General features: G+C 52.0%; 1 protein-coding gene and 1 pseudogene across 1 annotated transcript; one reads left to right on the top strand and one right to left on the bottom strand.

Annotated features, from left to right (window-relative positions):
• The window catches only part of LOC116807532 (uncharacterized), a 1,256,502-nt pseudogene that overhangs the window by 649,292 nt on the left and 593,382 nt on the right, over positions 1–13,828 (bottom strand).
• LOC140681525 (uncharacterized) lies at positions 5,927–7,581 on the top strand. Its single transcript, XM_072921416.1, has one exon. The coding sequence runs from the start codon at positions 6,757–6,759 to the stop codon at positions 7,579–7,581; it is 825 nt and encodes a 274-aa protein (XP_072777517.1). The 5' UTR covers positions 5,927–6,756.

The following is a 13,828-nucleotide window of genomic DNA, read 5'->3' as shown; positions in this document are numbered from 1 at the left end:
TAATCTGATCTCATCCCCTGGTGAAATGTTGTGTTCCTCTTTCAGTGGATTGGTCGGCAGGAAGGTCAGGAGCTGGAGCTGTCTGGTTGGTTCTTCTTTTGAGGACAGCTTTTAATCTAATGATGCCATTGAAATGATAAATGGGTTCTCTGCTTCCTGATATGAATTGGTTTGGGTTCCCAGGGGCTGGTCCATGGTGTTGTAGAATTTTTTCTGGTGGCCCTTCATCTTTTTCCCATTTTTGGGTGCTCCCTGCAGCTGGGGCTTCATGAATGACCGCATTTATCTAATTACATCATCAAATACTTGAATTCCAACTAATTTCCCTGGACTTGTTCTAGCAAAAGCCCCAGTGCTCTGATACACCCTGTACAGCACAGACAGTGGCAGCAGATGTTGGAGTGGGCAGGGGGATGATCTCCCCCTTATTTTAGTGAAGTTTTCACAACATTCTCCATTTGCTGTTTCCCTTTGCAGCCTCAGCCATTTCTGTTTCAGAGTCAGATCCTCACCATGGGCTCTGCCTTCAGCCCTGCAGATTCCATCTGTGCAAGCAGGCAGAGCTTGGGGTGAGGGGCAGAGGGAATCAGCCAATTCCTGCCCCAGGCAAGAAGAGCCAGGTACATTGTCCCCACTCTGCCCCGGCAGTGTTAATTTGCATTTCTAAAGCTCCTCCTTGGGTGCCTGGAATGCAACTTCTCTTCCAGAGCAGCTTCAGCAGCCTCACATGTGGCCCCCCCACAACCAGCTGATTTTTTTTTTCCTTCAGATCATCTGTTTACTGTTTATCGGTAAAAGGGTCACATTTAAATCTCTTCTAGTTTTGCGAAGTGCAGCCTTAAGGTGAACGTTGAAAACCGCAGACCAAAATTTTGGTATCTCTAAGAGCCACATAAAACACAGACAAAAAATTCCAAAGCAATTAACTTTCTTCTCCTTCTCCTCGGAGTAAAAACTCATTCTCACATCCCTGACCAAACCCAACCGGCAATATAGAAGTAGGATTATTACAAAAAATACTCCAATGCTATAAACTTTGCACTGAAACTGCAGGAAAAAAGAAAAACTCTACCACTATGTTTAGTGGAAGAGTCAAGGCATTCCTTAATTCTGGCCAGGATGTGCTGCAGAAATCATTCCATCCCCACAAAGCCCGGGTGTGCAGAGAAAACCGTTCCATGACACGTGGGTTTTACTTGATTTTTCCCGAACTTGATACAGTCTGAACCAGTCTAAATCCACTGGTTAAATGTTATGTAGTTTCAGGCTGTGCAGTTTTTAGTATTTGGTTTCCTCGTGGCCCTGGATTTCTTTGCTTCTGCTGTTAATGAGGTGGGAAGTGCTGGATTTCCTTCTCAGCCTTTTGCAGACCAGGTGTCTGCAGCCCTGGCAGTGTCTGTGGTAGGTGTTGGTTGCTGTTTGCTGCTGGGGTTGATGTTTTGCTGCTGGGCATTATCTTTGTGGGTATCTTTTGGGCCATTCCCAGTGTGTTGAGGTGTTAAACTCATCTCCATTGAGTGGTGCAACATCCCTTAACAAAACCTTTAACATTTCTTTCCCCAGGGCCAAGGCAAAGCAAGCCTGAGTAGAGAAATCAAAGGTTAACAATGTTAAAGTCTATGAGCTGGTGTATTTTCCATCAATGCCATGGCAGGCAGGGCAGTGTGTGAGTGTAAGTGAGAGCCAGAGTGGAATTGTCCCGTGCTCTTGCCCAGCAGCTGTGGCAGGGCAGGCCCAGAGAGCGCTGAAGCTGCAGCAGTGGCAGCAAGGGCTGTCCCCGGTGCTGGAGCTGCCAAAGCAGGGTGGCCAGGCCGAGGATTTCAGCAGAGGATGTGTGGGCAGGCCCAGGGCCTTGCCCCGCTGTGGAGCCCTGGCTGCTGCTGCGCTGCCTTCAGTGCAGGCTCAGTGGGGGCCTCCCATCCTCCTGCTGCAGGCGGGAAGTGCAAATCTCCGGGGCTGCAGAGACCTGGAGCCGAGGCTGAGGGGTCCCCCCGTGCTCAGCTGTGCTGGCGGCTGTTTCTGGCCTCGGGGCCACTTGGCACGGGCCACGCCACTTGGCCACCAGTGGTGCTGCTCTGCACTCCTTAGGCAGGAGCCGATGTCCTGCTGGGATGTTGGCAACAGCAAAGTGCCAAGGCAGGCTCTGTGCCAGCCCAGCTTCCTGGGGGAGAGATTGCACCAGAGATAGGATTCTGGCCACAGACTGCTTTAAATGTGCATCCCTTATCTCCACCCTGCACTAGGTGGAGAATTCCCAGGGTAAGGAATTCCTGAGATCAATTGCAAGGGGAAATGATTGAATATCTGCCCTGGGTCTGGCTCTTCTTCTTGCCCAAGCCAATGGCAAAAGCTGTACCCATGGCATCTTTGTTTCTATCCCCAGCTTCCAAAGGTGTTTCTTTCCATCCCCATTCATTCTTTGTACCCAGCGTGAGCTCTGGGGGTGCCAGGGGTTCTGGAGGTCCCATTGTATTCCTAAAGCTGCCATAACCCCCTGGAGGATCTTTCCTGGAAAATGAGTTCTGCTCTCTGAGTCTGTTGCTTCCACAATGCCTTTCATATTAATTACTCCTTTTAGAAATACCTTAAGAAGTGATCCAGTGGCTGCTGAGCAATCAGAATTGCTTTTGCCCCCCTGTTAGGTGAGATGGTGTCACCAGAAGATATTGAAGCCTTCCTGCTCAGGGCATGTCAGTGCCAGGCTCTTACAAGCACACACAGCTGTGCCGGTTGAGCTGACCATGGGGGGTAACCTGGGCTTTGTCTGATTCCCTTTCCTCAATAACAGCGTGTCTTGGAACTCTTTTCCCTTCTGCTGCCCTTGAAGAGCCATCCACAAAGACATTTTCTGCCTCAGGCCAGGCAATGTCTCCTGAATCTCCCCCAGGCTGGGTCTGGAGCTGTGTCACTTGAATGCAGTGCTGGGTTTCTTCCCAGCCACTCTGGGGGCTGTTCAAACAGGAGACTGGGTTAAACCCTTCCCCTGTCCTCAGTTCTGAATCCTCCTGTGCCACTGAACAAGTTTCACACTGTAATAACCGAGCACTGCTCATCCATTGCGAGGCTCTTTTGGTTATCAGAGCTTGAACTTGATGGCAGACTGGAACAGTTGGAGATCCTGTTGTCATCAGGTTTTGGGCCTCGGTTCCCGTTGAAGCTGTGGCTGCACAATTCTGCAGGCAATGAGGCCACTGTGGCCACTGGGTGAAACATTTTGGCCCAAGAATTCCTTTGGCATGGCCCTGTTGAACATTCCCCTACAATTCCAATTTCTTTTCTGAGTCTGGAAGAGCCACAGCTGAGGCATCAATATTTTTTATTTTTCATTTTCTCAAGTTTTATTCTCTTTCTCCTATCCATTCCACAGCATGGAGGCAGTCTGGGGTTAAAAAGTCCTACAATGTTCTGGCTGGAACAGAGAATCCTCAATCCAGGCTGTGTAATTCTCTATTAAATCTCACAATTATCGCAGCTCCTTTTTGGTCCTGGGAAATGTTACTTCTGAGATTGCCCAGACCCTCTCTGGGTCAGTCCACCACAAACGATCAATCAAATTATGTCCCAAAATTTAACCTTTTTCTCTATGATTTGCACTTCTTTTTCCGATACTCAAAAGATTTTTTTGGCAGGAAATTCAGCCATTTCACAGAGGCTTTGTCTACAACTTTGTCTTGTCCTCCTCATTGGAGCCATCTGATTCCCTGACTGGCAGGATAGGAGTGCTGTAGGGAGACATCCCTGGCTCCAAAAGCCCTGCCTTTAGCAGGGACTCCATACCAGGCTGTGAGCCCTTCCTTCCCTCCCCTGGAGCAGGGTGTTGCTTTTAGCCCTCACTTGTCCTGATTGCTTCCAAGTAATTTGGAGAGAATCCAAATTAAATTTTCCCTCTGGGGCTGCCCACACCTCTGGGTTCCCTTCAGCATAGGCCTTGCCAGACATTTGACACAAAGGTACAGCAGCAATAGCCTCTGTATCACCTTTTACAATATTACAATGCCACCATCAAATTCCTTCCTAGTTAATAACAATCACAGTAGGAAGAAAAGGAATCGGTTTATTTCAAACCTATCCCCCACAGCTCCTAAGAGTGATTGAACAAATGACACCAGCTCAGCTTTTCCATTTATTCCCTTAATAATGAAAACATTCCTTTCCAATGTTCCCCCCCTTGGGTGTAAGATTCAGAGTGGATGGAGAGGCCCCTGTGTCCATCAGGAGAGGCCTCCTCTGGATGCAGACCCAGCCTGGATGTTCTCCAGGGCTGCAGTGTGGTGGGTCCCCGGTGGGATGGGAGCTCAGAGAGCCCTGACAATCCATGTCCATGCAGGGGTGGACTCGCTCCTCCTGAGGGTGCTGCTGTCTGTGCTTGCAGTGTCCTTGTGGGCTGCAGCTGGAGCCCTGACTCCTTCCCAGGGGCTGTTTGGGTGGGCTCTGCCCTGGCCAGGAGGGCAATGCCTCTGCCAGGTGCTTGTGGCCGACGCCGTCCCCTGGGTGCTGGGGCCCCCTTGGGCCCTGGGGTTGGTCCCTCAGGGGCTGTGGGAACTCTGCCATGGCCTTTGCCTTCAGCTTGGCCTTTTGCTCATCCCTCCTTGCCTTCAGCTGCTGTGCCTTTGTGCCCAAGTGCTGCAGGGCCTTCTTGTGCCACTCCTGCAGCCCCGGTCACTGCCTGTGGGTGCTCATCCTCTGAGAGCTGCTGAGCTTTCTGCAAAATCTTTCCTTTCTGCAGGGACCCAAGCCAAATCCTTAACAGAAAATCCTGAACCTTCCATGTGCACTCTGCATTTCCCAGAGGTTCCTTTGTTTTGCTCCTTGTGCTCAGGGTCCCCTGCACAGCCCGGATGGCAGAGCCGGTGCCTGTCCTGCCGCAGTGTCCAAAGGCGGCCCCCCCGGCGGGCAGGGCCGGCAGCTCCCCGGGGCCGGGCAGCGGCCGGGGCGTCCCGCAGCCTCCTGGGGGCCGGGGGCCACTGCCGGCCCTGCCCGGGGCTGGTGGGGTCAGGCAGCGCCCGGCGCTGAGCCCCGGCTGCCCCACAGCCCCGGCCCGGCCCCGCAGCTCCCCACAGGCCCCCAGCCCTGCTCCCGGTCCTGCACCTCTGCGCCCGCTGCTGCCGCTGCCCACCACAGAGAAACCCCTGACATCCTGACCTCCTGCTTTTCCTCTCCTGGAAACTGGGAATTCAAAGTATCAGCTGGCAAATTGTCAGGATAAGACCCTGCTGAAAAACATCCCAATCCTGAGTATTTTTCTCTTCCTCCTCTTTTCCATCATCCTTTTTCTTACCACATAGATTCCTCCTGCTGCTTCTTGCCTGAACCATATTGCTGCACACTCCCCTTCACCTGATCCCTTCCCAGCACACCAACACTATCCATCCCCTGTTGTCCAAATCCCTTCTCCCCTTCCCTTATTGCCCCCCTGGGTGTCCATGTCCTTAATTACCTCTGGGGGAATGTGCAAACTACCTCAGCATTCTCCCAAGGGACCCTTCAGAGACATTTTGGGGTCATCCTCCCTTTGGCCAGGACCCCTCCCTGGCTTTCCCTTTTCTCCCCTCCATGGGTGCCCTGCCATGTTCACTGCCCGAAGATCCCAGGGCACTCACTGATGAGATTTTCAGTGCTCTCTCCCTGCTGACTCTTCACAGACCCCCCTGATGTGTCACTTGTCTGTCTCCTGGTCACTCCCGGGTCCCCAATCAATCCCCGGTGCCGCCACCAGCCAAGGGAGCCGATCACCCAAAGTGGGTGAGGCACCTTCAGCTGCACTCCCTGCCCCAGGGTGTGCGGAAAAATTGACGTCACCAGAGGATTCTGTCCACAAAGCAGACAGAGGAGTCCTGTGAAACTAATTTCATTTCTAAAAATGGGAGAGGCCATGGGACATTCCCCATGGGATCTCTCCAATTGTTGGAGGACACAGCCTCCTTTTCATCCTAATTCTCCTGGCCACATCTCCCTCTGCTTTCCCCACTGGCTGAAGTACTTGAGAGCTACAGACTTCCCAATCCACCTTCTACATACCCAAATTAATATGCTCCCTGCTTTTATATAGCAAATGATATTCATGGCTCTGTTAAGTCTTTGTTGTTCTTCCCAAAGTTCATGAATAGAGCAGGGCCTTGGCTGAGCAGCAGTGTGTGTCATCAATTAATAACATTTTCTGAAACCGATGGCTTCTGCTGTCACTTCCTTACATAGAGGTTCCTGGCCCTATCTCTGAGCAGATTCAGAGCATCTGTTTGTAAAGACACTTTGCAGGAGAAGGAGGAATGGCCGGAGGAAGAGGAGTGTGAGGAAGAGGAGAGACACAGAAGGATGAGGAGGAGGAGCAGAAAGAGGAAGCAGCAGAAGGTTCCACCCCTCCGTGTATAAGCTGTCTCCCCCCAGCCCCAGGAGCATTTCTCCCCCCACATGCAGCAGGTGACTGTGGAGGGGGATCCAGGATTTTTACGGGGTAAATCTTGGTGTTTCTTAGCTTTTTTGGGCTAAATGTTGGTGCTTTGGTTTTATGTGGCAGCTAAATCTTTATGTTTTGTAGGAGGTTTTTGCTGACTTGTGATGTTTGGGGAGTTTTTGATCTGTGTCTTGAAGTTTGTGGGATTTTTGGGCTACATTTTGGTGTTTTGGAGGTGCTTACAGACACAAGATTCCCAGTGACTTCCTGAGTTGAACTTGGGCAAGGAGGAACCTCCAGTCCAAGGTGCTCTCCTCTTGTTTTTTTCCCCAAACCAGGATTTTTCATTCCCTGGGCGTGGCTGGATGGAGGAGGAGGAAAAGCCCCGGAGATGCTGCAGGAGGAAGAGCTGCAAACCCAGCCCAGGGAGCTGCAGGGAGGAAAGAGCCCCCCTGAGCCAGGAAGGCGGGCGGAGATCCAGCCAGAGCTCAGACCTGGTGGAGAAGTCTCATGGCAGGGAGAAGCCCCACAAGTGCTTGGAATGTGGGAAGGGTTTCAGTCGGAGCGACAACCTGATCCGGCACCAGAGGATCCACACCGGGGAGAGGCCCTACGAGTGTGGGGAGTGTGGGAAGAGGTTTCTGACCAGCTCTGATCTCCTCAGACATGAGCGGATTCACACAGAGGAGAGGCCCTTCCGCTGCCCCGACTGCGGGGATGGCTTCAAGCTAAACTCCAACCTCACCGTGCACCGGCGCATCCACACCGGGGAGAGGCCCTACGAGTGTGGGAAGTGTGGGAAGAGCTTCAGACAGAGGGGTGGCTTGATGGTGCACCAGGTGATCCACACCGGGGAAGGGCCTTACGAATGTTTAGAATGTGGGAAGAGTTTTGGGCAGAGCTCAGCCCTGAGAACACACCAGCGCATCCACACTGGGGAGAGGCCCTACGAGTGTCCCCAGTGTGGGAAGAGGTTTCAGACCAGCTCCAGTGTCCTTCTACATGAGCGGATTCACACAGAGGAGAGGCCCTTCCGCTGCCCCGACTGCGGGAAGGGCTTCAACCGCAACTCCAACCTCACCAGGCACCAGCGCATCCACACTGGGGAGAGGCCCTACGAGTGTTCCCAGTGTGGGAAGAGCTTCTCACAGAGCTCTCACTTGAACCAGCACCAACGGAGGCACCAGTAAGGGAAGCCCTGTGAGTGCCCCAACTGCAGGAGGACCTTCGTGCACCACTCCAGCTTAACCCCCCATTGAAGAACCCACATTGGGAAGAGCCCTGGTGATCCCTGTTCCCTGTGATCCATGCTGGGAAGACACCTGTACCTTCTCCTGCCCCTGCCAATGACCTTATGTGGGATTGAAGAACATGAGGGTCTGGCCATAGCCCTGTCACTACATTCACTCCCACCTCAGGTCATTGCCAGGGGCAGGAAAGGGACTCTCTCTCTCTCTCTCCCTGAGAAGGTTGTCCTTTCCAGGCAGGAGGAGACATGTGGCCAGGAGGGTACAATTGATGGTGATGTAGTTTCCCTTGTAAATAGTTTTTCTTATCCCTTCTGTTGTCAATATTTTTTCTATTCCTGTTTGTTCCTTATCTCGTTGCTGTTCCCAGTAAATTGTTCTTATCCCAGCCTGGGATCTTTCCATTTTTTTCCTTCAGTGGAAGGTGGGAGGGCAACGAGCACCAGCGGGGTTTTAGCAGGAGCAGGAAATTGGGGAATTCCATTCCTGAATCCCGGCCTGTGGATACCGAGCATCCCAGCTGGTGCCAGCCCTGGTGGCCATGGCAGCAGCCTTGGGAGCGGGTCCCTGGCTGGGGCTGAGGGAACCTCTTCACTCTGGTGCCCAGGGACAGGAGTGGAGGGAGCGGCTGCAGCTGAGTCAGGGCAGGCTGAGGTTGGATCTCAGGGAAAGGTTTTTGCCCAGAGGCTGCTGGGGCACTGCCCAGGCTCCCCAGGGAAGGGTCACAGCTCCAGGGCTCTCTGAGCTCCAGCAGCGTTTGGACAGCGCTGCCAGGCCCAGGCTGGCATTGTTGGGGTGTCCTGTGCAGGGCCAGCAGTTGGACTCGAGGATCCTGATGGGTCCCTCCCAGCTCAGCCACTTCTGTGGTTCTGGGATCCCATGACCCTGGGGATGGGAGTGCCAATGGTTGCCATGGAAACGGGCTCTGGCTGACGGCCTGAGCTGGTGTCCATGGCAACCACCCCTGGCATGGGGTCTCCATGGAGCTGCCCAGGGACTGTCCATAGCAACAGGGGCTAGGGAAGGTTGCCATGGAAACTCACCATAGCAACAGGGGCTGGTGATGGTTGCCATGGAAACTGACCATAGCAACAGGGGCTGGTGATGGTTGCCATGGAAACTGACCATAGCAATGGGTCCTGATGAGGTTTGCTGTGGTAATCCAGGGCATCCCTCTGGCTGCCCTGGCAGGTCTGGGACCCTGGCAGGGGGTCAGGAACCCCCCTGCACAGAGCCCTAAGAGACACTGTCTGTGATCTCTGTCCATGGAAAAGAGTTTTCAATCTTACAGGATGAATTACACACCCTGAGTGTTTGATATGAGTAATAATTAGTGTGACACGGGTGCAAAAGGAGAATTTTAGGATTCTAGATAAGGGGTTCAAAGGAGGCAAGATGGAGGAAATCGTGTGTGTCCTGTCCTTTTTTCATCTTCTTCATGCCTTTCATGTTTCACTGTAGTGTTGGCATTTTTCTGTTGGTTTAGACTGGGGACACATTGTTCAACACAGGTGGTAGGTATTGGCACATTATTGTAAATATAGCACAGGTAGTTTCTGGTATATAATGTTTGTAACTTCCCACTGAGGGGCAGAGCCCTGCACGCTGCCCCGCAAGAAAGGCCTACTGCAGGTCAGACAGAACATGTTATAGATAAGCAAGAATAAACAACCTTGAAAACCAGCACAGATGAATTATGGCTTCTTCTTTGGCAGCGGGGCTCAAAGACAGCAAATTTCTGCAATTTTGGGATCATTTAAATACCACAGATTCTGACATAATTGGCATCCCTGGCTGGGCTTGGACCACCAACCTTTCAGTTAAGAGCCGACAGTTTGCATATTAAGGTTCAGATATTTTGACAGGCCCTCAGAGGGGTTTCATGGGGACTTTCTAAGTGTCCCCAGGCTGCCAAAGAGCCGGGATGTCACAGGCACTCACAGTGGCTCCTCTCATGGGCAGACTGGGAGCTTTAGCCAAAGTTTATTAGAGAAGCTCCTGTCAGGTCAGGAGGCACAGAAAGGACCCCCAATAGCCCCTATAGATGCCCAAATACCTCCAAGGACCGCCAGCCTTTCTAAGCCTCTTTTTGTGAGAGGAGCCTTGGAGCAGCAGGTTCCAATCCCTACCCCTGACATTTCAAGATCTCGTATGTAAACAATTATAAAGGTGGAATTAAAACTTTATACAATTCTCCCTTAGCATTAGGAATTATAAACCAGTGTTGGGGGTTGGGTTTTTCCTTTCTGTTTTTTCCTTATCATTGGCTGATATTTATCGGCTGATCCCTTATTTTGGGAGGAGCTGCTGCTCTTGGAGATGGGAGTTTCCACTGATGCTGCCACAGCCCGGGCCAGAGATGTTTTTTCTGTCCTGGGATGAGCCTCTGCTCGTGAGAACAGCCACTAAACTGGGACCTTATTTACACCTGCCCCACTAAAAGAGAGACCTATCCCTGTCTGCTCTGGTGTCCAGGATCCTGAGCTGGTCTCTCCCTGCCCTGCTTGGAGCTCCTCACCCCCTGCCTGCCGAGACATCCTGCCAGCCCAGCTGACTGCTTTTTGCCAGTGCTGCTGGGGCACCGAGCTGACTGCTTTCTGAGAGTCCTGCTGGGGCACCGGAGCCGGCTGCCCCGGGGTTTGTGAAGCAAAGCCTCTCTCCAGCCCTTCCCCCTTCGGACAAAGCCGCCATGGCCCCGCGCTGCCGAGCCCGGCCGGAGCGCCCCCTGCAGCCGCGTGGGGGTCAGCGCACCTGCCCTGCCCCGGGAGCCACAGCGCCCCTGCTGGCTGTGCCCGGAACTGCACCGCAGGGAAAGCGCCACGGCCCAAAGGCCGGGACTGGGCTCTGCTCTGTTTGCTGTTCGTGCCGCAGCTGCTGCTGCTTGTTTGCTTTGTTATACACACTAGGAAAGAGCTGATATTCCTATTCCCATATCTTTGCCTGCCTGAGAGCCCCTTGATTTCATGATTCTAATAATTTGGAGGGAGGGGATTTACATTCTCCATTCCACAGGAGGCTTTTTGCTGCCTTCCCTAGCAGACACCTGTCTTGTAAACCAAGACCAGTTTTGGCACCCGATGTGCAGCCTGAGGGCATTGAGAGAAACAGGGTGAAATAAGAATAACAATTCTTGAGTAACATGATTTTTTTGTTGTTGCACTGGATATAGAAACCTTGTTAGGTGTCACCATGTGGTCTAGCTTACCCTGGTTTGGGTGGCACATGGTTGTGGCTACATCTTTCCCATCCTATAACTATGGCAAATCTGGCTGATAATCAATTTGTTTGATGGGTTAATATGGTGAGGAATTTATGGATTTTTAATTTCCTCTGGTCGGTGGGCACACAGATTCGAGGCTACCACACACTAACTGTATGTGTTTGGAATTACTTTAATAATGGTACCTACTGTGAGGAAATGACACCAGGGGAAGTTTTCTCCCAACTCCTCAGGCAGCTCTTTGGGTCTACAGTGGCTGTTGTTCCTGCTATGCCTGTTAAGCCTATTCTGTTCAGCATTCAGAGGTAAGGGAAGATTGACTTAGATAACTATCGTAGCAGGGCGTCCCCAGCCTGTAATAATTAGCACTGACTCCATGATTCCAGAAGGCTGATCAATCACTTTATTACATTATCCTATACTATACTGCTAAGAAACACTCATCGCTCTTGCAGACAGTCTGATACAGACAGACCAGACTGGTGAATTGAAATCCAAACACCATCACCATTGGCCAATTTAGAAATCACCCTTTGGTAAACAAATCTCCATAACGCATTCCACATGTGCACAACAACAGGTGCAGCAGGTGAAGATAAGAATTGTTTCTCGTTCTTTTCTCTGAGCTTTCTCACAGCTTCTCACAGCTTCCCAGGAAAATCCTGGGAGAGCTCTCTCTCTGCTCAGAGGATATGTGATTACCACAGGTCACTTGTGACAATGCAGGTCCAAGGACACCACGGTGACACCGGGGAACCTCATGGAACCAAGAGGCCATTGTGACACTGTGCTGCCTCATGGAATCAAGGAGACCATTGTGAACATGAAGACCCCAAGGAAGCAAGGGTCCATGGTGACCTTGTGAAGCCCGCAGTGTCACTAAGGAGCCGTTGTGACACAGTGAGGGCACACGGAGCCCAGGGGCCATTGTGACACATCAGGGCTTTGTGGAACCACGAAGCCATTGTGACACTGCAAGGCCTCATGGCAGCACGGGGCCATTGTGGCACTGCAGAATCAAGGGGAACATTGTGACACTCCAGGGCCTCATGGAGCCAAGGAGACCATTGTGACACTGTGGGGTCCCATGGAACCAAGGGAACATGGAACAGGTCTGGCTGGCTGGGCCTCCTGGGGACCACCTGACAGGTCCGGCTGACCTTGGCATGTTGAGGGCTGCTTCTCATCTGCCCCTGAAGCCCTGGGGCTCTAGGCTTTTCTTCCTATGGGAGAGAACTGTCCTTCTCCTCCAGGGTTCCATGGCCAAAATTGGGATTCCTCCTCCAAAACTCCGTACATCCAAGGAATGCTACCAAGTGAAAGCTGCCAGGACAGGTCTGGCTGCCCTTGGCCTCTTAAGAGATGCATCTCATCTGCTTTTGAAACACTGGGGCTTGGTGATTTCCTTCCAATGTAAATAGCTGTCCTTCTCAAGGTGACCGTGGTCAAAATTGAGATTCCTCCTCCCAAATTCCATGTATCCAAAAATTCCTCCATTACAAAACATGACAGGAAGAACAGGTCTGGTTGGCTGAGCCTCCCAGGAGCCACCTCTTTCTTCTTCTGCCTTTGAAACACATGGTCTCTGTGCTTTCCTTCCTATGGAAAAGAACTCTCCTTCTTATCTACACAGAAACGGACAAAATTGGGGTTCCACCTCCCAAATTCCCTATATCCAAGGGTTGCTTTCAGACAAAAGGTACCAAGGCAAAGAGGTCTGGCTGGCCTAGACCTCTGACGGCAGCCTTTCATCTGCCACTCAAACACCGGTGTTCTGTGCTTTCCTTCCTTTGGAAAAAAAGCCATCATTCAACTCCGGGTGTCCATGTCTGAAATTGGGATTCCACCTCTAAAATTCCCTATATCCAACGGTTGCTCCAAGACAAAATCTGCCAGTACCATCAAGCCTGGCTGGCCTTGGCCTCTGGTGGCTGCCCCTGCCACACTGGGGCTCGGTTCTTCCCTTCCCATGGAGATCACTGTGACACTGTGGGCACCTCATGGAACCAAGGGGATCATTGTGGCACCACTGGAGCCCATGGAACCAAGGGGCCATGGTGACACCGCGGGGCTTCATGGACCCAGAGACCATTATGACTCTGTGGGGCCTGATGGAACCATGGAGACCATTGGGACCCTTCAGGGCCTGGTGTCACCAAGGGGGCATTGTGACACCTCAGGGCCTCCTGGAAGCAAGGGACCATTGGGACACTGTGGGGCCGCATGGAAGCGAGGGAACATGGAATAGGTCTGGCTGGCTTGGCCTCCCAGGGAGCACCTGACAGGTCTGGCTGATGTTGGAATGCCAAGGGCTGCCTCTCATCAGCTCCTGGAGCAATGGAGCTCCATGCTCTCCTTTGTAGGGAAAAGAACCGTCTGTCTTTTCTGATGTCCCTTGCCACAACTGACACTGCCTAAAAAATTTCCTATATTCAAGGGTATCTCTAAGAACAGAATCTGGCAGCTCTGGCTGGCCTTGTCCTCTGGTGGTAACCTCTCATTTGCCCCTAAAACAGTGGGGATCTGTTCCTTCATTCCTATGGAAAAGAACTGGTCTTCATGTCCAGGAACCATGGCCAAAATTAGAAATGGCCACTGAGCCCGGCCGGGCTCACAGAACCATCTGCAGCCTCGGGCAGATATTGACTCTGCCAGTGCTGCCATCCTCCCTCCAGTGAGAGAAAAGGACAAAGGGCATGCACACAGAAGACACCGAGGTCAGTGAAGAGGAAGTTGAGTCCCAGATGGGAGGGATGAGGAGATGCCTTGATCTTGGGGCTGAAATCCTCTGCTAAAGCTATGGAGAAGGATGTCATTGATACATCAGACTCTCTTTTTCCCTATAAGGCATTGAAAAGTATGGGAAGATGACTTGTTTCAGCAAAGGCCTCCATGCTAAAGTGAGCAAATGTTGAAGTAGCTGAGATCCCATGAGAAGTTTGAACAGAGAAAGAGAGCAGAGTGATGAGA

This window comes from Taeniopygia guttata, chromosome 37, assembly GCF_048771995.1.
Source record: "Taeniopygia guttata chromosome 37, bTaeGut7.mat, whole genome shotgun sequence".
In the NCBI taxonomy this organism is placed as follows: domain Eukaryota; kingdom Metazoa; phylum Chordata; class Aves; order Passeriformes; family Estrildidae; genus Taeniopygia; species Taeniopygia guttata.
Note: the sequence above shows the minus strand (reverse complement) of the source record. Positions and strands in the feature narration are given on the sequence as shown.